Raw genomic sequence first — 21,640 nt, forward strand, 5'->3', positions numbered from 1 at the left:
AAGAAAAATAATGAAGAAAACCAAAACATGGAGTAAAGTTACAACCACTGATGACAGATTTACAAATCTACCTGAACAGATTCACATAAACAGAACGTATTATAGCTACAGCCAACACTACCTGGCATGTTAGTAGCCCATGGACAGGATTTAACGGGAAGGCCTGTATAAGACCTGAACTACTGTTTCTTTTAAAGTTTAATTTTGTATTATTACCAATAATTTCATTTTTTTTTGTTTCTACTTTTATGTTAGGTATTTATAAGCAAATGTAAATTAACCAAATTAACTTTTTCATTTTTTATTGTTAAGGCCAGGCAAGGGTCTGATCCACAGGGTTAACTTGGGACTTGGGAGGAGCCCTCAACTCCTTTAATGTTCCTTATCTATGTTACTAGCTGGTATGGGTAAAGGTCTTGCTGACTCTGTGCTTTCTCTTGGAAGCACTGGAGATACTGTCCTCTCTGTTGACCCTCTTGTTTATAGAATGTGCTCTGGTTTTGAGTACAGTCTCTGAACCAACAAGACAGATGTGATACCAGGGCTGTAGGTGAAAAGTGTCCATCATCCCATGGAATGCAGATGCCCTGGGGCAAGAGCTAAAATACTGGCTGCCTCTTTAGTCTACTTTTACATTAGCACAGACCTTCAAGTATGGTTACTGAACAACACCCAGAAGGTCAGTTACCAAGTGCTGAAAAACAAACCTTGCTTTAAAATTTAGTTATTGCTTGGGAAAAACAGATTTTTCAAGTAAATCTGATTAAGACTCAATTTTTTTGTTGTTGTTTTTGTTTTTTGAGAGAGGGTTTCTCTGTTTGGGTCCTGTCCTGTATCTCTCTCTGTAGACCTTAGAAGCCTAACACACTTAGTATAAACTATGAAATTTATTTTGATAAAATTTAAATCCTTTTTAGATATATTATTTAAAGAAAGCCAAAAGAAGCAGGGCCATGGTGGCTCAGTCTTTAGTTCCAGCACTTGGGAGGCAGAGGCAGATGGATTTCTGTGAGTTCAAGATAGCCAGGACTACAAAAAGAAACCCTGTCTCAAAACAACAGCAACAACAAAAACAAGCAAAAAGGAAAAGAAAGAAAAAACTGAAAGCATAGTGTTAAATAATTTTCTCAATTTTAATTTAGGAATAACAGAGCCTAGAAGATAATTGTCCAGATGAGAGTAATTGTCCATGACAAGCCTTGGAGCAGAAGCCCTCAAGACCTAAGAGCTAGCTTATTTTCCAGCAAGTCTTCAGACTGCTCACAGGATCACAGCTGAGAGAAGGACTAACCAAAAAACATTTCAACCGAGACTGTTTATCTATTTTTTTTTTTGTTTTAAAAATTTACCTTATTAATGAAAATGAGTATGGGTTACACTGACAGTTTTAATTAGCTATAAACCAATCTGGTAATATGTAAACATTATAAAAACACAGCACACATAAACACACATACACTCCAATAGTCAGATACAAAGATATTTTTAAAACTACCAAAAATTTTGTATTATCTGGAAGTTAGACTGCTGATCATATCATCTTTTATAGCCATCCTTAATCCAAATTTGTACTTTTAAAGATATTACTTTTAATACAAATAAAGCATATAAGTTTTTATTTTTAAAGACATGGAGCCTAGCCTGACTGTTAAAGTTTTAAGTAGGCTGAGCAGGAACCAACAGATTGGTTTCTACATGGTCCTTTCTTTCCTTTTTCTAAAGCTTAAATGATAAGAAACTTGAAAAGCCTGTTTTTGAAAGATGAGATCACAAGTAGACAGGCAGTGGGTTTGTCTTTTAATGCTGTTAAAATTTACCTTAAGATACTAGTTATTAAAACTAAAAGCATAACCATTTTTACCATACACAATCAAATGAGTAAGCTTATCTAGCTATTTTTTTTTCTTTTTCTTTTTTTTTTTTCTTTTTCGAGACAGGGTTTCTCTGTGTAGCTTTGCGCCTTTCCTGGAACTCACTTGGTAGCCCAGGCTGGCCTCGAACTCACAGAGATCCACCTGGCTCTGCCTCCCGAGTGCTGGGATTAAAGGCGTGCGCCACCACCGCCCGGCTTTATCTAGCTGTTTTGAATACTACTGTTTGCTGGTTTTAATTTAAGTGGCCACAAGTGTTTTACTCAATTATTGTGAGAAATTCTGAGGGTGGAGCTGAGTTATGTTGTCTTTTTTTTTTTTTAATTTATTTATTATGTATACAATGTTCTGCCTGCATGTATGTCTGCAGGCCAGAAGAGGACACCAGATCTCACTACAGATGGTTGTGTGCCACCATGTGGTTGCTGGGAATTGAACTCAGGACTTCTGGAAGAACAGTCAGTGCTCTTACCTCTGAGCCATCTCTCTAGCCCGAGTTATGTTGTCTTAACATGACATACAATTACATGGAAACAAACACATATGACAAAACATTAAAAACAAACAAGTTTCTGTCTCTTGAGTGAACACATTTGCCTTGGGCAATCTGGAAAACTGTCTTTTATCCATCTGTCCTCAGTACCTTTAACCCTGTAATGTGGTCATGTGAGAGCGTGTTTTCCAGGTCTCAGCTGTTTCACACCGAGCAGGCAGGGCTCAACAGCAGAGTCTGTGGAGCCCAAGGCGCTCTATTATTGAAAGTTCTTAGGCTACTCTAGTTATCTGGGTAAGTCTTAGGGATAATCTCTGGACACTGAAAAAAGCAGGCCTAGAGTAAGGAAAAGTTTTACCCATCTGGGAAGGTAGCAGGAAGGCCTGTTAGGACACAAGGAGGAAAACCAGGCTTTTTGGAAGTCCCCATAAAATGAAGAAAACCAAGTCAGAAAACAGACTTAAGATATGTCCGGTGTGCACCAGCTGACGGTGATGTTTGGGGGCTCCCGATGAAGCTTTCTAGCTTTTCTTGTGTCGTTAAGGGTCTTTGGTTGGAAAAGGAACGTGAATTTGGTCCTGACAGTCCAAGCATCGTTTCTAGGGGGAGTGCTATAAGCAGAGGATGGACAGATTGCAGGAACTTGACTTCTAGCGTGTGTCCTATAGAGCTTAGTTTTCTTTGTTTTCTTGGCAGAGAGTGTTACAGGTCAGTACGTTAGGCCCTGGCGAGAATTTCCTTTGACTTCTACAAAACAGGTCTAACTGAAAGATGGTATTTGAGGTTAAGTTTTTATTCTTCAGCCAAAATTTTCAAGCTTGTATTGGGGCCAAACAGTACACAGTAAATATTAGCCTTCTTCAAAATTCCTGTTTTTTAATCTTTGATGTTGCATCACAGCATGTGTAGTCCAAGAGTTCCAGGGCCTCTGGAGTAGAGAGAAACATCCCTCTCATCCATCCTTAAGAGTCTTTGGAGACCAGACCGTTAGTGTACCCTCCCTTCCAATCTCCTGCCCTCCACCCCAAGTTTCCTTGAGAGCATCTGAGCATAGCCTCAAAATGTTCAGAAACACTGGTTTGTATTCCAGATGTCTTGAGTCTTAATCATGCCCAGCTGGGGTCTTATCTAAACACCACACTATGGCTTTCTATCAGGATTAAGTCACAAAAATATTAAAATGTTATTCCCTGTTATAAGCATTTCTGAGCCATTTAAGGCAACTTAGGCCTCTTTCCTAAAAAGCTGGGTGGGGGGAAGGAAAAGAAGAGGGGAGTGCAGAGAGAGAGAGAGAGAGAGAGAAAGGGGGGATCGATACTGGGTTCAGAGAAGAGGGTTGTTTCTATTCTATGAATAGCTTTTTTGCTTTAAATTGCCATTCAGGTAGGTGTAGGTCAGTGGTAGAGCGTGTGCTTAATATACCTGAAGACCTGGGTTCAATCTCCAGTCTAAAACAAACAAACAAACCAACCCACCCACCCACCCCACAATTTGCTGGATATAGTGGTGTACTCCTTTAAACCAAGCACTTGGGAAGCAGAGACAGATGGATCTGTGAGTTAAGGCCAGGCTAGGCTCCAAGTAGGACCATCTCAATAACTCCTCCTCCCCCAAATTGCCATTCAAGTTACAAGTATAAACAGGCTGGGTGGGCCTTAGGAGCTAATCCTCAGGGGAAATCTTTTTACTTTAGGAATTAAACTCCTGTTTATTCTCTTGGAGAAAGGACTGTCTTTAGTACACGAATAAAGAAATGTTCAAAACAGGTTTGGTTTGATGGACCAGAAATGTAAACAGATCACAGTGGTGGAAAAGTGGGGACAAGTTAATTGGTGTTTGTTTTGTTGTTGTCTTTTTAAGGCTTGGCATAAATTTTCTCCAAGAAACTATGAGAAACCAATCAACAGGGAGCAAGGACTGGGAATCTAGATATTGCCTTCCTTTGGCCAGCAGAGACTAAGATTTCAGACAAGCAAAGGTCGGGACCCACACCTTGACTGAAAACCAGCAACAGCACACACTGCTCAGTTTTAAAGTTACGTCTGTTCGTGAAAACCAAAGCCCAAAGTGTCCTGGGAACCCGGGCAGCATGTTCTCACAATCCCAGAGGTAACTTCAGTCGACAGGACCGTTTCTGCCCAACAGGCGTTCTTGTTTCCTTTCCGCTGCTTTGGTAAATAGGTTGGCAAAAAGCAGCCTCAAGGAGAGGAAGGGTTTATGTCAGCTTACAATTCCAGATTACATCTCATTAGTGCAGAGAGTCAAGGAGAAAGAAACTTAAAGCAGCTAGTCATGTGCATCCACAATCAACAGCAAAGAGAAATAAGAAATTCTACCAAATTCAATTCTCACAACAGTTGACAAATAATTTGCAAGAAAACTAAATACGGAGAAGAAAAAGGCATGTATTAAAAAAAAAACATGAACTCTTTTGTTCCATTTGAACACCAATCAGTTTGAACAGATCAGGAAATAACTATACAGTGATTTTTAAACAAAAAATTTGACAGACTCAGAAGTTATTTATAGACTGCAAGTTTTGCCCCTGAAGCTAAATATGATAGTCACATTCCTAAAAAACAGTGGATAGAACATTTAACTTATACTTTGGGCAAATGTCAACATGAGTTAAAACTAAGAGTGAATGCAAAGCTTAAATATAATGAAGTGACTATTTGAGATTTAGCTAAATGAAGGAAATTAAACCAACTTGAAAGGTTCTCCCTCTAGAATAACCTATCAATTAACTCATAAGGCTTAAGGTAAAAATATACAGAATTTATCATGTCAGTATCCTCCCTAGTAAGTCAAATAAGAAAGGCTGGCTGGAAGATATTATCTTAGATTTCTGCCAACTTTAGTAGGTCCAACCTTCAAACATATCCTCAAAAAATACCAAACACAGATTCAAAATTGTGTTATAAAAAACATTCCTTTTATTTCTCCCATTTCTTCCATAAGTATTAGATGCACAGAAGGAACAATCTGCATTCCTTCTATCCTGTTTTCAAATACAATCAATCAGCTTCTACAAGGAAAGAACATAATAACAAACTCATTATTCTCTTCTACCCCATTCTGCTGTGGTTTCACTCTCCTGGATGACGTGCTACTACTATAAAATTATACTTTTAATGATTAAGGAATAAGAATGAGTTTTCAGAAGAATATACAGAAACAGCTGGATTTGGTGGCACACACCTGAAACCCCAACAATCAAAAGCTAGGCAGGAAGAGTGCAAGTTTGAAGCCAGCTTCAATTTCATAGCAAGAGCAGTGTGATCTTTCATGCTTCAGTGTAGACCAGAAGACATAGAGCTAAAATCCATTTTTCTTTTCAGTTATTTATTCATCCTGAATTTTTAGAGGAAGGTCTGGAATTTCTGGAAGGTAAAGTACAGACTGAAGAAATTTTCTAGGACTTAACATTATCTAAAGTTACACTTCAGGCAATGGCAACTGTGTTTCTAAGGGAAGATCAATGTAAGAATCCTGGAATAACGCAAGATTTCCAACCTCATACAAATGGTTTCTTCCCTTCCCACTTCCTACCAAAGGGAACTGATCCACTACTACTTCAATTAGCAATCAAGCATTTCATTAAATAGTCATAAACAAAAAACATTTTTAAAGATGAGAGAGAGCAATTAATCTACTCTCCTCAATTTCTGGAGGAATCTGAGGTTCAAATAGTTACATGACTTCCGCAAGGTCACAGTGCAGGCAGATGCTAGGGCCTACAAATCAAGGGTTGTTGATGTGTCCTCAGCTCCATCCCACCACAGGAATCAACACATCCTAGTCATTTTCCTCTAGTCTGGTTTTCTTTAAATTTTGAAATAAAAACCCTTAAGTATCACTCTCCTTCCAAGTCTTATTTATCTAACCAACAGACTAAGTCCCCATCACACAAAACTGGGCTTATTAGAATTTATTAGAATTATGGGGCTGGTTTCATTATACTTCAGTAAGTGTCATACAGACCAAGCAGTAGTTGTTCTTCTCAGCCCCACTTCCTGCTATAATATAGTTCTTCCTTATTCACAAAAACTAAAATTTCAACATTATGGACTTTTTGCTATCCAAGTGCAGAAGGCAGTGGGGGGTAGAGGATGTGTGGAATATTCCTTTACACTGTGTGACTATATGCCACTGTGATTGATTTAATAAAGAAGCTGACTGGCCAAAAGCAGAGGAGGAAAAGATTGTGTGGGAGACCCAGACTAGGAGGATGCTGGGAAGAAGGGTGGAGTCTCTTGAGTCTTGAGCAAGAAGTAGAGGAAGCAGGAGATAAATAAGCCGTATTGAAAGAAGGTATCACCATGTGGCAGAGGGTAGATAAGAAATATGGGTTAATTTAAATTGCAAGAGCTAGTTAGTAACAAGCACAAACTATCAGCAAAACATTTATAATTAATATTAAGTCTCCATGTTGGTTATCTGGGAACTGGCGGATGGGAAAGAATAGTCTGCCTACAAATGGCTTCCAATGTGGTGCACGTAAGACATGAGAAAGCTTTAAAAAGGTTCTAAACACACAAAAATGGGGCCAAACGCAGCTTTCTCGTCTCATGTCTCTCATGCTAGCCATAGCACAGAGATGCGTCTCCTGGCAACAGCCAGCATGCCATGAGCTAAGGTGCATGAAGGATTCCCAGTCTCTCAAGGAGCCACAGTACACAAAGATGTCTCTCAGCCTTTACCTGTGGGTTTGATCCACCAGCAAGAGCTCCACTGGTGCACTTCATGGTGGGTTTCAGGTTTTGCTCATGCAGACAGAAAAGGTTACAGATGCTCAGTAAAGATAGATTCAGATGGAAAAAACCTCTAAACAGGTTACGGTGTGTTTAAAAAATGTACAAAGGCTTGCGAGAGAAAAGAAAGGGTATATAGACAGTCATAAAAAATACATAGTTTTAAAATAATAAAGTGCATAAAAAGGTAGTAAAATAATATAAAAGAAAAAAGCCATGTAAAAGATGGGAAATACACGGAAGTCTGGATCCTGTGTGTTATTGTGTTGCCTTTAAATTTTTTGACTGCTAATGAACAAGCAATAACTGTCAAGAAATAGTGGATTATGGAAACTACTAGATTTAACCAACCTATATATTTAAAAAATGTCTTGACTTCAAAATGGAAGTCAAAAGATATGTTACTTTGGGGAGGAGGTTATATTTGTATTTCCACAGGAGATGAGAAGCTATGGATTCATTCCAGGTTGATATGGATCAGGTTTAAATGGGGAAGACCCCCTGAAGATCCTGACTACAAACAGATTAGATTTAGATTCCCTAAAGATACCAGTGTCATGCCGGGCGGTGGTGGCGCACGCCTTTAATCCCAGCACTCGGGAGGCAGAGGCAGGCGAATCTCTGTGAGTTCGAGGCCAGCCTGGGCTACCAAGTGAGTTCCAGGAAAGGCGCAAAGCTACACAGAGAAACCCTGTCTCGAAAAACCAAAAAAAAAAAAAAAAAGATACCAGTGTCCCAGACAACAGGAAGCAGTCTAAAAAACACAATATCCACATTTCCAAAGGATGGATTATGGATGCTTGTTATCATTTAAGGGGAGGGAGGTTTACAAGTTGTTATTGGTCATAGGAAAAAAAAAAAGCTAAGCAAAACAAAGGAGTTAAATTCAAAGATCTCTTTCTAAAGGAAAAAATGGGGATATGACATAGAAATGATAGGAAAAAGGGTAGATTATTGAATCTACTTTAATCTCAAAATATTTTACATTGGTATAGATTTTGGTTTATTGATACAAATTTAATTTTGTTATACTGTATATATATTTCTACTCTTATTTGGGGTATTATGTTTATGTAGCTCACTTAAAAATGTAATGTATAATTAGGAAATACAGATTAATAGTCATCTATAATAGTCAAACTTATAGTCATGTTAGGTATGTTTTCAAGGTCATACACAATATATTTAGAAAGAGGGATGGTCTTCAAACACTTCAAAGACCTACAGAACATGACATTTAAAATGTTTTAATAACATAAGGCTTTTCTTGACAGTGAGACACATTTGCTCCCAGCAGCACCAATTTACTTCAGAGAAGGTGATGGGCATTGAAGAACCCCATATGGAATTTACTTTATGGCAAAAGCTAGCCATTTGGGCACTTGCCTCAACTGCTTACAGTTACTGCCCAAAATAGACCTGCAGGACACAAAAGAAAGCGACTCCTAATCTTTGCCAAGACAAGGTAGGACAGTCCTTCAAAATTCCCTGCTTCTCAAAAATGGCTGTCAGATATGCTAGGCCTATACTATACGCCAAAGATAGATGCTCCAATGTTGCAGAGGAACTTTGAGTGACTGTCCAGGCAGCCTGATGTCCCTGTCATTAGGTAACATTTCACCCTCTGGGTCTTTGATGGAGCTGAAGACTAAATAGTTACAGTTTTCCTTAGTTACGATGAAAAGTAAATTAGGTGTAAAACTTTAGACTCACAAAGATAAGATAAATAGTATTTTCCCTAAACTGGCCAAATGCAAACGGACTGAATATTATACCTGTAATTCTTATTTAATAACTGTTTTTGTTGTGCATAATTTTACTATGTTAAAGATAAAATCTTCCTTTTTAATTAGTCAAAAAGGGGGAAATGTGAAATATTCCTTTACACTGTGTGACTATATGCCACTGTGATTGGTTTAATAAAGAAGCTGACTGGCCAAAAGCTGGGCAGGAAGAGACTGTGTGGGAGACCCAGACTAGGAGGATGCTGGGAAGAAGAAGGGTGGAGTCTCCAGTCTCAGCAAGAGGCAGAGAAAGCAGAAGATAAACAAGCCATATTGAAAAAAGGTACCGCCACATGGCAGAGAGTAGATAAGAAATGTGGGTTAATTTAAGTTGTAGAGCCAGTTAAAGCATAAGCTTTTATAATTAATAAAAGCCAAGCATTATTAAATAATTATTAAATAAATAAATAAATTAATTAATTAATTAATTAATAAAAGCCAAGCATAATTAATAAAAGCCAAGCATTTATAATTAATATTAAGTCTCCGTGTTGGTTATTTGGGAACTAGTGGGTGGAAAAGAAGAGTCTGCCTATGTAGGGGTGAGGGAGTGGGAATAAACTTACCGGACATTCAGAAACCCAGCAAAAAACAGAAGGCAAAAGGCATGAGCAGCAAAGGGTGAAGAACCATCCCTATTTTACTTTACCCCTATTCCCTCCATCTCAGTAGTCTCAACATCCCTTGGAAGCCCACAGACACTTACAGCCAACAGTCAAAAGTCTTTTTTTTTTTTTTTTTTTTTTTTGACAGGGTATCTCTATATAGCTCTGGCTGTCCTGGAACTCATTATATAGACCAGGCTGGCCTAGAACTCAGAGATCTACCTGCCTGTGCCTCCCAAGTATTCAAATCAAACAACAACAAACATAAAACTCCCAGAATGTAATCACAACTGGAAATAACAGTGAATGAAGTGGAAGTATACACTGGTTGGACAATTCAAGCTAACTAGGTTCTTCTGTCCTTCAAATTCATGTGTGAAAACACTTCCTAAAAGAGCTCTTCATTGGGCTCCACTACCCAGAAGTATCTGACATCTTGGCTGACCTCTGTGATCATGCCTCAGTTTCCACAACTGGCCCCTTCTTTCTCCTACTGAGCTCTTTAAGAGTGTCTCCAGATCAGCTGCTTTTTTCTTCATTTCTCCTGTCGCCAATCTCACTACCAGTAACAAACAGTTCTCACAACAGCCCACATGCAGATGTTGGAGGATGGAGGTCAGAAGACAACTGACAGAACCTCGTTCTGATAACAGCCCACATGCAGATGTTGGAGGATGGAGGTCAGAAGACAACTGACAGAACCTGGCTCTCCTTCTATGTCGGTACTCAAGCACCTTTACCCACTGAGCCGTTGTCTCTCAGGCTCTTCTTATTGGTAGCTTTTAAGTATGTACCTCTCATCCAAATCCTACCACCACCAGCTCCAGGCTTACTTTTGCTACCAATTCTAGATCTTTTATACCTGGATACACCGGGTACTTCAAACCCAGCTTTGTTGTGTCTAAAACAGAAATCATTATCAAAACTACACTTCCTGCCCTTCCTGTTCCCTACAACATTAACATTTTCTTTTCTTTTTTTTTTTTTTAAAGATTTATTTATTTATTATGTATACAGAAGAGGGTACCAGATCTCATTACAGATGGTTGTGAGCCATCATGTGGTTGCTGGGAATCGAACTCAGGACCTCTGGAAGAGCAGTCAGTGCTCTTAACCTCTGAGCCATCTCTCCAGCCCATTAACATTTTCTTTTTTTTTTTTTTTTTTTTTTTTTTAGGTTTTTCGAGACAGGGTTTCTCTGTGTAGCTTTGCGCCTTACCTGGAACTCACTTGGTAGCCCAGGCTGGCCTCGAACTCACAGAGATCCGCCTGGCTCTGCCTCCCGAGTGCTGGGATTAAAGGCGTGCGCCACCACCGCCCGGCCATTAACATTTTCTTAAGTCATCCAGACTAAAGCTGAAGTCACAAAGTTGGCTCCTCCCTCCTCTGCCTTCACATTCTCTTCAATCAGTAACAAAACCACTTATTTGGATCACTATAATTCCATTCTCTTTCTGTTTTTAAAAATGTCTTGATCCTCCCCAGCGTTTTCATTCTTCTGTTCCGGACAACGGCCGGCCTGCTAACCAACCTGCCTACCGCTTTACTCTTGTGATACCGAGAGGTATGAATTGATTCCCATCTCTGTACTAAGTCTTCCTTATTTGGTGGAATATTCAATGTCTACTGAAGTAAATATAAATTCATGACCCAGGAATTTCTGTTTTCTTACAATTTAAAAAGGATGTTTAAATATTTATTTTATCTTACGTGTATGAGTGTCTTGCCTGCATGTGTGTGTTCAATGTGCATGCCTGTGCCTGAAGAGGCCAGAAGAGAGCATCAGAGTCTCTGGAACTGGAGTTAGAGATGGTTGTAAGCCTCCAGGTCAGTCTGAAAGTAAGCATGGGTCTTTGCAAGAGCAACAAGTGCTCTTGGGTCATCAAGACCACAATCCAAGCACATCGAATGGTCGTAGCTAGTAAAAGTACTAAAAGTGCACAAAGACTGCAATTCCCTACTCTGTGACTTCTAAATCACAGTTCTTCTAAAACTTTTAATTTGCATATAAATAACCTGGAGAGCTAGTTAAAATTAAAACACTGATTCCTGGGTAAGCTCCCAGACATGCGGACTCAACAGTTTTGGGGTAGGAAGCATATGCATTTCTAATAGGCAAACACTGCCAGTATTACTTTGATAATATTTCATTTATTTTAATGTTTATTTAAGCCATGCTCCTGGTTCTTCTTGTCACCTATTCTATACCTCAAGGACATGCTGTTTCTGAGATGGCACCAGGCCCAGATTGGTCTAACTTCTTACAGTTGATTAGTGTAAACATGCAACATAATTATGACTTAGTGACACACAACTGTTTAAGTTGACAAAGGATTTTATAGAAATGTGTTCCTCAGTGAGTGAGTGAGACAGAGAGAGGGAGAGAGGATCTACATGAATGTTTAATAAATGCTTGGGGTGAGGCGAGCAATAATGATTATTATTACTGCTGTTTTGTTTACTCAGGTAGCCCTTGAATTGTGACAATGCTCCTGCCTCAGCTTCCCCTATTATGGGATTATAGGCAGATACCATATACAACTCAGGTGTGTGTGTGTGTGTGTGTGTGTGAGAGAGAGAGAGAGAGAGAGAGAGAGAGAGAGAGAGAGAGAGAGAGAGAGAGAGAGAGAGAGAGAGAGAGAGACTGACCACATGAATGTTTAATAAATGCTTGGGGTGAGGCCTGCCAGAGATCTAACCCAGGGCTTTCTTCCTATTAGGCAAGTGCTCTTTGGGGCTGCAATCCCAGCCAGTAAACAGTTGTGACAACAAAAATAAAAGGATGTAAGGCTTTACAACACTACTATGAGAATACTCAAGACTTTTGCTAATCATGCATTGTTCTCTTTATATCAAAACTAGTAGAATACATAAACTAGACTTCTCATTAAAATTAACCTTGTTTTCATATAATACAATACAGTCTATTCTTTTGGTAGTGCTAGTGATTGATTCCAGGGCTTTTTTATACATACTAAGCAAGTGTTACACTACAGAATAAACATCTCCAATCTAGAATAGTTCTTAAAAATCTCAATTAAAGAATAAATTATCACTTGTGGAAAACATTCAAAGTATCCTTGTTAAATAGTATCACTTTATTTTTAGGGTTAGCAGCTAAGAAGAAAGTCACACCAAGGGGAAGCAGTGTAACATGAAGTTACCAAGGGCCATCAATTACCTGGTAGCCCAGTCTTACATCTTGATATAAGTACACTTTGACACACTGTTAAGCCTGAAGAGGCCTTTAAGGTCAGTTAGTTGCACGGATAAAGAAATGAGCCCAGACAGGATGATTTCCCTAAGTGGAACCCAAGTCCTATTGTCTGGCAGCCTGCTTGCTTCTCTTTTAACTCATAGTTTCAGTACATTTACATGGTTTATTACTCCAGGAGCATGCCACCAAATCAGTATGAAAACTAGAAACCCAATGATATGCTGTTATCCGGTGACAATAAAACTAAACATGAAAGCATTCTCTCACTGCATCTTATGCTCTTCTACTTTTCCTTAGATACTGTGTTTCCTGAGCAATGGGGGAAATCAGACAATCTAGAAATAGTTTATTCCCAAGGCTAATCTTTTAACCCCTGTACACTGGGCCTAAAACAGTGCGTATATCTATGTAACTGTTTTTCTGTATGCGTAAAGCTTTAAAATTCTAAGCAAAATCACAACACAAATAAAATACTGTATCAGCTTTTGCCAAGGCAGCAACTCTAATTGCTTTTCAGATTTCTGTGCCCAGGAGAAAGAAGAGCTGTTCTCAACAAGCTGTTCCCTAAATCAGTATTTTTTATTTTTACACTTTGGTGACCAGCAAGTCAACAGCAGACGAAGCACACCATGACTACTTCAAGTCCAAGAACACCATCAACAGGTTTGCACTGTTTTCTTAGGACACATGTGAAATCACAAAGGAATAGGAAAACTCTTATGTTTTTATGTAAGAAAAACTAACAAAAATATCTAGGAGCGTTTGGAGAAAATGAAACACTGTTGTTTAAGCTAAGTAAGACAGCATAGCTTGTTTCCCAGTGGTTCTCAGAAACAATCCTTAATTGTCAAAATGGCTGGGGACACAACCAATTTCTTTTGGCCATGACTGAGAAAAATAAACAATGGGAGCTATTGGCAGAGGCAGGAATGGAGCCTTAGACAATTACTTCACAACAAACTAAAGGAGATGCCTGCATCTCCAATCGAGAACTGGGAAACAGTTCTCAAACACAACACTATTATAGTTTTTACACAAAAGTTGCTCAATCAAAAACCACAGTTTAATTTTCTTGAGACGGTTTAGCAAGTCCAACTTCTAAAGAATTTAGCAAGTTAATAATAGAAAAATCTATGTCTGATAGAATTTTAGAGATCTAAGAGATGCTATTTCAATTAATAGTAACTATGCCTGGGACAATCTACTAAAAAACCAAAAATGTTCACAATTCAAACACTGTTTCTTCAAATTGAATATTTTAGAAAAGAAATTGTAGGTTGTTTTAAAAGGGCCACAGTCTTTAGAAAACCTCCAGTTTCTAAAGAATCCCGCAGAATCAAAGGGCTTAAATCAACCATCCTTCTCCTCGCATTTAAATCTGAGTACCTCAATACAAACACAGTCTGACATTGTTAGAATTTATTCCAATAGTATAAATGCAGAAGCAAAACCACCATTTTCTCCACTGTACAAATAATTTTGGGATGAATAGCACTATAGGAAGTTAATACATCTTTTATTCATTTTTCACCAGTAAGAAATGTTAACTTCCAAGTATTTGTTTCTATTAACTCTCCAGACTTCTAAGAACTCATAATGCTGTCATTTGTACAAAAAGTACCAAATAAAGCTTGGTGGAAAGCTATAGTAGATTGTTCTACATAAAACATTTGTATTATCAGGCCAGTTTATATTCCTATCACAAGTTCTCCCATTATTTTAAGTTGGCTACAATTCATCTCTGAAGAAACGACACATGCACATAGACACTGGTTCTGTGACGCACTCTTGTAGGAAAAACGCTATTACAGAAACTTTTGGTGTCTCTTCAGAATTCTGAAACAGCGCTTCCAAGAAGTGTACCCATTAATATTTATCTCTCTAATATTCTTTGTCAAATTTCTTCCTCAGTAGTCCTTCTCAAATGGAAATCATCAACCATGGTTCAGTAAGGGAATTTCACCACAGAGATTACAGAGTACAACATGACAGTCGAGCTTTGGCAGACCAATGCTTCACTTGAGCTCCCCACATACTTACAGCTGTGACGGACTTGAACTCCGTTCCCACCCCCACCCTCCAGCAACATAACCCATCTGACCTCAGCCTTCAGGAGTGCTCTAGCCAACCCTCCTGTTGTCACGACTCCTGACTTAACTCAACCACAATCCCCTGGGTACAAAAATATCTAAGTCACTGCAGTGATAAGCAAGAGGTTTTAGGATCTGAGAAGAACCAGGCCAAAGCTTGACCTTGACAACCAAGCCTCCCCTGTGCTCATCTGAGACCCTTCAGCTATAATTAGCTCAGCAATCTTTGCTGACCACCTGCCATCTACCCAACAGGAATCACCAACAATCAAAAAATTCCAACAAATGGGAACACTGACAGGCCACAGATATTTTTAAGTAATACAGATGAATTTATATGGATTTCCCTGAAATATGATACTTCAATTTTTAAGACTAAAGGACATTTTTACCTAGCTTAGATAGACAATGGCATATTCACAGTTGTAAAAATACTTCTAGAATCACAGTTTTAAGCATATAAACTAGCCTTGGCTGGCTGGCTATTCAACCTCAGTCTCTTTACCGCTTATAAGTCTCCAAACGTTAAGGGAGACAGTTCTCAGAACTTTTCAAAAAGAAAATTCCAAATGGCATCCATTGACAAACCCAGCAAAACTCCACAACTGCTGATGCTAATACCTCCAAATGTGACAGGCAGGAAAGAGGCAGTATTCACTTATTTAGAAAAGTGGGGCTGCTAAACAAGCCATTTCACAGGCAGAATACAGCAGCTTGATACGCTTCCCGCTCTAAAAGCATTACCCTACAAGAAAGTACCACTTAGTGGCTGAAGAACACAGATATGCAAAGAAACTTAGGCCGTTATTGGCCCAGTAATTAAATATGGAGAAGTCACCGCTGTATTAGTATTAAGTGTTTTTATTAACTGAAAACTTCCCACTAAGTTCTTATGGTCTAAGTGGCTGAGGAAGAAGATACCTAGTTTTCTTATAAAAAGTAGTGCTTAGCCAGGCAGTGGTGGCACACACCTTTAATCCCAGCACTCGGGAGGCAGAGGCAGGCAGAACTATATGAGTTTGAGGCCAGCATTATCTACAGAGCGAGTTCCAGGACAGGTTCCAAATCTACACAGAGAAACCCTGTCTCAAAAAAACAAAAACAACATCGAAAAGGTAGTGCTTAGATTTGAAGTCCAGTCAAATGTAGCATCCCTATGTTTCATATCATCCAAGATGTGCATTCTCAATGAATAGTTCACAACACACAGATCTACTGAACCCGAGTATGTACCTTAAGGGAAACCCATATAATTCAATGCATACCATGAGCATTCAAGGAAAAGAAATGTTAACTAAACTTTTAAAAAGTAACTTGTATTTACCCCTATAATATCCAAGCTTTACCCTGCCCTGCCTTCCCCTTCAGGCCCTGTACAGGTTTAGTATGTTTCTTTTAAATGTACAACTTTCAAGTAACCAGACCTGAATATTAAATCTGGAATATGAAAATCCAGAACTGTCTATCTATATTTCTGTTGCTAGCATGTCAGGTAAGAATGCTATGTGGAAAGCCATCATTATTTTATTAGAGTCACTGGCCACACACCACTTACCTAGCTCAGTCAATTAACACAACACCCTATTTCAGGTTCTCAATAGCCCCGAGGCATAAGCACTAATACCCAGGGGAGGAGGCGGGGACAGAGACTGAATCCAATACCTCACCCATGCTAAGCACCGGCTTGATCACTCAACTATACTCCCAGTCCAATATCCAAATTTCTTTGTTGTTGTTTGAGGTTTTTGTTTTTTATTTTCCCCTGAGACAGAGTTTCTCTGTTTAACAGCCCTGACTGTCCTGGAACTCACTTTGTAGACCAGGTTGGCCTCGAACTTACAAGGATCCACTTGCCTCTGCCTCCTGAGTGCAGGGGTTAAGAGTGTACACCACTAATATCCAAATTTTACATAGGTTCAGAAAAGTGTCTAAAATCACCTTTCAGTAACAGAAATCAAATCTAAGTCCGTGACCTTTCATCTTTCCCAGTATTTATGCAATTTAAGGTATGTCATAAAAACCTACCACCAAAACATAGGATAGGCTCACCTATTTAAAAAGCATATGGCACGCCGGGCGGTGGTGGCGCACACCTTTGATCCCAGCACTCGGGAGGCAGAGGCAGGCGGATCTCTGTGAGTTCGAGGCCAGCCTGGACTGCCAAGTGAGTTCCAGGAAAGGCGCAAAGCTACATAGAGAAACCCTGTCTCGAAAAACCAAAAAAAATAAAAAATAAAAAATAAAAAATAAAAAGCATATGGCATATTTTAGGTCGTGGGCATTTGCTGCCTGTGACAAATTCTTTCAGAATATCTAATTTCAAGAAACTGTATTTTCCCCAGGGATATATTATCTTTGTCAACAGGAAATAGTAGTCTACTTCGAGAATAGGCCATTCCTAAAATTTTTTTAATTAATTAATTTTTATTTTATGTGCATTGTTGCTTTGTCTACATGTATGTCTGTGTGAGGGTGCCAGATCTCCTAGAAATGGAGTCATAGACACTTGTGAGCTGCCATGTGGGTGCTGGGAATTGAACCCTGGTCCAGTGCTCCTAACCTCAGAGCCATCTCTCCCGCCCATAAAATCTTTAAGAAGCAACAAAAGGTGTTGGAAAGGACCGAAGTTTTAAACAACTTGTGTATTTGAGGCTTCCTAGTAGCTCATCTTTGCACAAGATCTAACTTTGATAAGCTCTAAAGTCTTGATAAAATGAGACACATGAAGCCCTAACATTCATTACCATGTTCCTTAGGAAACAACATAAGCAGAGTTCCAGTGAGTAGAAGGAAACACCAGTAACTTCTGGGAGGAGGGGGTCAAAGAACTGAATTGCTTTAAAAAAAAAAAAAAACTGAAAAACAGAATTTTCCAACTTTTACACTTGAAAATTGATGTGTGTAGACAATTCTGAAATTAGCCAATTAGTTTTATCATTTCTAACAGTAGCCAAGGTTAACACACAGAGGGTTCCTACTTAAAATACAAAAATTATACAATGAGAAATAGCATGATAGAGTTAAAAACAGTTGGAGTGTCATCTTTTTGGGTAAAATTGCTGTTTAAAAGGAAAACTACTACTCCAAGTAAAAGTGGTTAGCAAATAAATCAAATGTGGTGTCTTGGGTTGCATCATGGGAATAGGACTCAGAGTTGAGTTTATGGTTTAGTTAATGCAACTATGTTAATTTCCTAATTTAACTGTGCAACATTTTGAAAAATGTAGAAGTATTTCAAAATAACGGGCTTTTAAAAAGTGGATAAAAAAGTAAAAAGACAGATGTCCACAGGCACTTAGGTACACTTAATTTAGAAATCTTAAGATCGCCTCAACAGCAAAAACTGTAAATGTGCATCAACTCTGTAAGCTATCCTAAAAATACTAACTACATGGTATATCTTGAGTTTAATACTTTTTAAATTCCTAGGAGAAGCGATCTGTTTGCTTTTCTCTAGCGTATTCTTACAAAATGCTGGCTTTATGGTACTTATGAGACCAGTAAACTTCTAGGCTATCTCTGCCTTCCTAATCTTAAGACATTTATTAAGTTAGAACGTAAGAAGCATCTCTAGCCACATATAACGCATATCGTGAACTTCAAAACATGACAAAATGACATTTCTGAGCTTAGTGGTGATGGCAGGCAGGCATAAGGGTCCCATCTGTTTCCATAATATTGCAGGCAGTCAGATTCTTTTAATCTAGTATACAAAATTTGGGAAGAGTTAATAAAGTGAGGCATAACTCAGTGGGGCATTTTCATTCCCAGGGTCAAATGATGGACATCACTGGCATAACTAAGAAAAGAGAGGGGAAAAAAAGGTACGTCTACCATTACTGAGAATCACATGAAGTGGTCGCAAACTTTCCTGGCTGCGTTAAGCAAGATGGCTGAAGCTCTCATACCCTGGGGTCTGGAAGGAAAGAGTTCCTTACAAATGAAGGCAAACTCTATCAAGTTAGAAGAAGTTGTTTAAGGCAGCACCAACTGCACGTGTATATCACACACACTTAACACAGCCCAGCTGAGGGGTATTTGCTAAACCCTTCCTTTCTTTACACACAGAATTTAGATGGCAATTTTCAATGTAAAGAAATCATAATCTTTTAATATTTTTAAAAAGAAAAGACAAAAGCAAACAGCATTGCAGCAAAGTCATTTCTCTGACTGAAATGACCTCCAGTACTACTCCAGAACTACTCCAGATTTCGCAATACATGAATCTGAGACTCAATCCACGTACACACCGAGTAGAAGTGGAGAACGGTAAAGCTTCCTCAGGAGGCTTGGCAAGCCCATCTGCCTGCCTGCCCCTAGCCTCTGGGTTTCCTTTCTCCATGATAACTTATCACAGACCACAAGAAGGGAACAAGAATTAATCAGCAGTCAAAATCTGTTTTAATTACTACGGTAATTATCCGCGAAGTCAGAATACTATTAAACCTGATTTTAGGGAGGCAGAACCCCTGCAGGGCACAGGGGCGTGAATAACACGTATATGAAACACCAACCCAGCGAGCGGCACAAAGCAGCTCAGATATCAATTTAACCAAAAAGGCTTGGCAAACGGCATCACAAGTGAACATTTACAGTTCCAAACTGCCCACTACTCCGGAGACTACCAGTACCCAAATTCGGACGAAGCAGTCAAGAGATAAGAAGCAAAATGTCTTACCTTGCACAAATCTCGACATTTTGGGGTCTTATTAAAAAATAATCTGGTTTATAAATTTCAATGTCTTGGAGTTGCGTTATAAGGAAGGTCTCTCGTCCTTCCCAGCAACAACCGATGTGTTCTTTCTCCTCCGATGTTTAGCTACTTAAGTATTAGTACAAAACGATCAAAAACTGGCCTTAAAAAAAAAAAAAAATCCAGAAGACGGAAACTTGGTGGGACCGAGTCAGCCTAGGAACTCCTGGCTACTCTGCGATCCCGACACCACTGGGGGCCAGGCTGGAGACTCCGGAAAAGGTAAAACCACACGAACTTAAATTTCATCAATGAAGAGGCGGACCTAGAGCGGCCTTTTCACCGCCCCCCACCCCGCCCGGTCTCCACGCCCTCTAGGGCAGGACTGCCGCAGGCCCCCGGCCGCACCCCGCGGCCCCCAGCCAGCCGCCGTCCAGCCGCGAGCTGCAGGCGCCCGGCGCCGCTCCGGAGGCGGGGAGGCCGGCGAAGGGGCAGCGCAACCTTCCCTCCAGCCCATAAATAGCCGGGACCCGGCGGCGGGCGCTGCGAATCCCGCACCCCGGCAGACAGCTGGCCGCGGCCTCCGGTGTCCGGCCTCCCCCACGCAGCGGCTCGCCACGGGGGGCCCGGGGGAGGGGAGGGGACGCCGAGGCCCAGCTCGTCCTTCCCCCCGGGGACCGGCCTCCGGGACCCCCCGGGAGGCCTGGCCCTTCCCGGCACGCCCTCGGCCCTCCCTCCCCTCACTCTTCCACGCCCCACGCTCGGCCTCCCGCCACGCCTTTCCGAGCAGGACCCCCCACGGAGGTCGCCCGGGGCCCTCCCGCACGCCCGCCCGCCCGCCCCTTCGGTGACACCCACCTTCCTCTCCCTCCCGCGGCTGGGAAGTTGGGAGGCCCCGGGATCGAGTCTCGCGGGCTGCGCGAGGGCGGCGGCTGCGGCGGCCTCCGCTCCGCTCCCGTCACACGCCAGCACCCGGAGCCCGGCACCCGGCGCTCGCAGCCCGCGTCCGCCCGGCCGCCGCCTCCCGACACCGGAGCCCCCACTTTCTGCACACGCCTCCCCTCCCCCTCCGGCCGGAGCAGCCACCCCCATCCCCCCCCCAATGCGGAAATGTCCCTACCGGTCAGAGCGACAGGCGCAGCCGCCAGTCTGGAGCCGACTTTTGCTCAGGGCCTGGCCAATGAGACGCGCCGAGGTGGCAGGGGGCGGGGCGTGCGGGGCCCGAGGGAGGCGGGCGCAGAGGCGAACGCGGGAATCCCTCGCGTGGGAGCTGCACGGGAGGCGGGTCGCGGCCAGGCCGGGCTCCTTGGCCGTGGCAGCGTAATGCAGATGCCGCGAGCGTGTGAGAGAGCCGCAGCGTGTAGTTGGGGTTGCACGCCACCCGGATTGGCCCGTTGAGGAAGCCCTAGCCGCCGGGTTCTGAGCTCCCCGTCACGGCGTCCTCGGGGACCCCAGGCCCTTCCCAGTGGCACCTGACGGCCCTGCCCACAGTTGGTTTGAGGAGAGCAAGGGCGTCCAGAATCAAGAAACCAGATGTGTGTGGCCTGCCAGCAGGAAGAGGGACTTAGGGCGTCGAAGGAAGTGCCAAGGGAAGGCTCCCCTCACCATAAAGAACCACATTCGCCTTGCCCGGGATCCCATTCCTGAGCACACTTGTGTTGTGATGCGGCGTTACATTTCTAGGCAATGTGAAAATGGCTTCTTACCCTTCGAGAGATGCTCTCCTGATGGTGGATCTTGAAGTCCTCGAATGAAAGATGATCTTAAAGCCGCACCAGCGAGGGGACTCCCCCGGATGTGCAGTCACAGCTAGTCTTGCCAACCCCACAAGCCTGTGTGACTGTCAGTGGGTGTATCTCACACTCAGCATTCACACTTTACCCAGCCTGACCAATGATTGTCAGGTCCCTTTCAAGTGCCTCAAACCAAGTACTTCCAGAAAGGTTTGATGCATTGTGCAACCAACGTTGTTCAGCCAAGGTAAATGAGAATTTCTAAATGACTCTCTAAAAAAGAGCTTTCATTATTCAGTTCCTCGGGTTCATATGGAAATGTTATTAACATAGAAAAGGATAGTGACCAGGTTGCTTACGCGCAATCCAAGACCTTAGTCCCCCAAATATCTCAGCTGGG

At 41.3% G+C, this 21,640-nt stretch overlaps 1 protein-coding gene across 4 annotated transcripts in view; it reads right to left on the minus strand.

Moving 5' to 3' along the window:
- Nucleotides 1-21,421, minus strand: part of Ugp2 (UDP-glucose pyrophosphorylase 2) — a 66,392-nt gene extending 44,971 nt beyond the window's left edge. The window contains exon 1 of one of the 4 annotated variants that reach the window (XM_015993692.3): nt 21,214-21,421. Coding sequence is in view for 1 of the 4 variants with exons in the window: in XM_006974806.4 (XP_006974868.1) it covers nt 19,493-19,511 (19 nt within the window). In the remaining 3 variants the exon portion in view is untranslated. Of the gene's footprint in view, nt 1-19,492; nt 19,949-20,365; nt 20,566-20,627; nt 20,756-21,213 lie in introns of those variants that run through there. The other 3 variants (XM_076546056.1, XM_006974807.4, XM_006974806.4) reach the window with 3 other exon arrangements.
- Nucleotides 21,422-21,640: the final 219 nt, after the last annotated feature.

The sequence above is a fragment of the Peromyscus maniculatus genome, chromosome 10, assembly GCF_049852395.1.
Source record: "Peromyscus maniculatus bairdii isolate BWxNUB_F1_BW_parent chromosome 10, HU_Pman_BW_mat_3.1, whole genome shotgun sequence".
Classification (NCBI taxonomy): Eukaryota; Metazoa; Chordata; class Mammalia; order Rodentia; family Cricetidae; genus Peromyscus; species Peromyscus maniculatus.